This window comes from Terrapene carolina, unplaced genomic scaffold, assembly GCF_002925995.2.
Source record: "Terrapene carolina triunguis isolate 2854851 unplaced genomic scaffold, T_m_triunguis-2.0 Scaffold6240, whole genome shotgun sequence".
Classification (NCBI taxonomy): Eukaryota; Metazoa; Chordata; order Testudines; family Emydidae; genus Terrapene; species Terrapene triunguis.
The window spans coordinates 1-2,428 of NW_020670591.1; the positions used below are offsets into that span (position 1 = coordinate 1).

Genomic DNA, 2,428 nt, shown 5'->3' on the forward strand with positions numbered 1-2,428 from the left:
TGTCTGGGTGGGGCCCGGGGCTGGTGGGGCAGGGCTGGAGCAGGGAGCTCCGTTCGTGTAGCCCCCCACCCCGCCGGGGCCACACAGGATGCGGCGGGAGCGGGTTCCAGCACACGATACAGTTCGGACGGCAGTGGCTGGGGGCAGGCGGCACGGCCCAGTTGCTCCCGCACCAGCCCCTGGGCCCCACTCCCTGCCCAGGGCGGGTAGCAGGCCCCCCGCAGGGCAGGGTGCTGCCGCCCTAGGGGGCAGCCCGGGCCGTGGGGTGAGACGTGAGCGTCTCATGGCTGGTGTGGCACAGGCACTGGGGGAGTGCTGGGCGCCCGCCCCAGCTGGGCACTGTCCAAGCGGCCACGGTGCTGGAGACGGCGCAGGTCCGGGCGATGCCGCTGCAGCTCCTGGCGCAGCAGCCGGGGGCCTGCCTGTGCCCCGCAGCCCTGCACAGGGTCGCTCGCTGGTGCCCCTCACACGGGCATCGGCATCTCGTTGTACTCGTCCACCCCTTCCCGCTCGTCGAAGATCGGCTCCGCCTCCTCCGCGTCCAGCTGGGGAGAGACGAGCCAACGCGGCGGGTGGGTGGGGAGCCAGGGAAGAGGCAGCACCTGGGCCAGCGCTGCTGCTGCTGTCCCCCACGCCAGTGCCCGGGCAGCGTCTCCCCAGCCCCTCCCGCGGCCCCAGGGCAGGCAGGCCCCGCACCGGGCGAGCTCCGGCACGGCCCCGCCAGCTGCCCCAGGGGCTGGGGGTGCGGCTGGGCTCACAGCCCCTGTGCGGCCCCCGCACCCCCACCCCGGCCAGGCGGAGGCTGGCGCCTGAGGGCGTCCTGTGGCCTGGTCACCCCCCCCACCACACACACACACACACGGGACTTACACACTTCAGCTCGCGGGCGGTGAAGATTCGGGTGAGCAGGCACATGCGGAGCGGCACGGTGAGGATGAGGATGAAGGGGAAGGCCAGGGAGGCGGCGGTGGACATGACGGCCCAGAGCACGGCGAGGCACGCCAGCTGCAGGGCCGTGAAGAGGTGCATCCGCAGGCTGCGCACCTGGCCGGGGAGCCACACGGGTTAACGCCCCGGCCTGGTGCCGAGAGCGGCTTTCCCTGCCCCCCCGCCACCCGCAGAGCCCCCCCCCCCCGGCCCACCGCCCCCCCGCTGGCCCCGCGCCCCCCCCCACGGGTCCCCGGTGCTGGCCCCCCCCAACGCTGGTTCCAACCCCCCTCCTCCTGCAGTTTGGAATGGGACACCCGACACACACCCCCCCCCGCTGCTATCTGCCAATGGGCCCCCCCCACGCTGGCTCTGTGCCCCCCCAGTGCCCAATCGCCCCCCCCCCCCGGCGCAGACCTTTTTGACGTAGGTGACGTCGGGGTGGTGCTTGGGGGGCATGAGCAGCAGGTGCAGGCGCTCGTAGAACTGGATCCCGTTCAGCGAGGTGACGCCCATGTAGAGGAAGATCCCAAAGAGCACGGCCAGGGGGATGTGCCGCAGCAGGTCCCCGATGACGATGGACAGGCCTGGGGGGAGGCAGTCACTGAGCCCATGTGAGCCCTCTGCCCCGCTCACTGCTCTCTGCAAGCACAGCCCCCCCACACACACACACTGCCCCTCCCCCTGCTCTCTGCCAACACTGCCCTGCCCCCTCCCACCACTACTCACCCCGTAACAATGTGGGAGTAATTGTGTAATGTTTGTATGAGTCTTGTTTGTGCCTCAGTTTCCCCATACGCTGCCTTGTTGCCCCGGGGGGAGGGGTGGGGAAGGGGCCTGTCTGCTCTCAGGGCCGGCTGAGACACAGGCGCGGGTTCCCCTGGCTGGGCCTGGTCCCATCTCAGTGAGCCATCAGCAAATCCAAACGCCTGGACATGGACATCCGGCAACCCCCGCCCCCAAGGGGGATGGACACCCCCCCACCCCACACACACACACACACGGGGACTGGACAAGGATCCCCGGCGGAGAACCCAGGGCTGGGAGGGGGGAGGGGGGTTACATGGGGTCGCGGGAAGCAGTCGGGCTCTCACCTGGAGTCTGACCAACGATGCCGCACAGACAGACGGAGCCGGACCCCAGGGTTCCCCACAGCCGGGCTGGGCTCAGGGCTGGCCAGGACGGACCCTGCTTCCCCCTTCATTGCCCCGGGCTGCCCTAAGGCCCCTAGGCCGGGCGTCCGCTAACGACTGAACCCGGCTGTGCCCGCGCAGGGAGTGTCCCTGCCGGGGCTGGGCGAGGGGCCCTGATCCCTGCGAGCGGCCGAGTCTCCCTCAGGGGTGTCTCTGGGGGACTCGCTGCCCAGAGCTCGCGGGGGGGCTGCAGACCCAGAGGGCCAGTCTAGGGGGTGGTGAGGCCGTGTGGCTCACCCTGGAGGCAGAGCGGGACCCCCAGGGGGGCTGGCCCAGTGAAGGGGCCTCCCAGAGACCGTCCCAAAGCT

General features: G+C 71.1%; 1 protein-coding gene across 1 annotated transcript; it reads right to left on the minus strand.

Annotated features, from left to right (window-relative positions):
• Positions 1-362: 362 nt before the first annotated feature.
• On the minus strand, positions 363-1,569 carry LOC112121672 (anion exchange protein 2-like; the record flags this gene model as incomplete). Its single annotated transcript, XM_026661471.2, has 3 exons — positions 363-545; positions 871-1,044; positions 1,345-1,569. Coding segments are annotated over 3 exons (480 nt in total), but the record flags the coding sequence as incomplete, so codon positions are not given.
• Between the last annotated feature and the right edge of the window lie 859 nt (positions 1,570-2,428).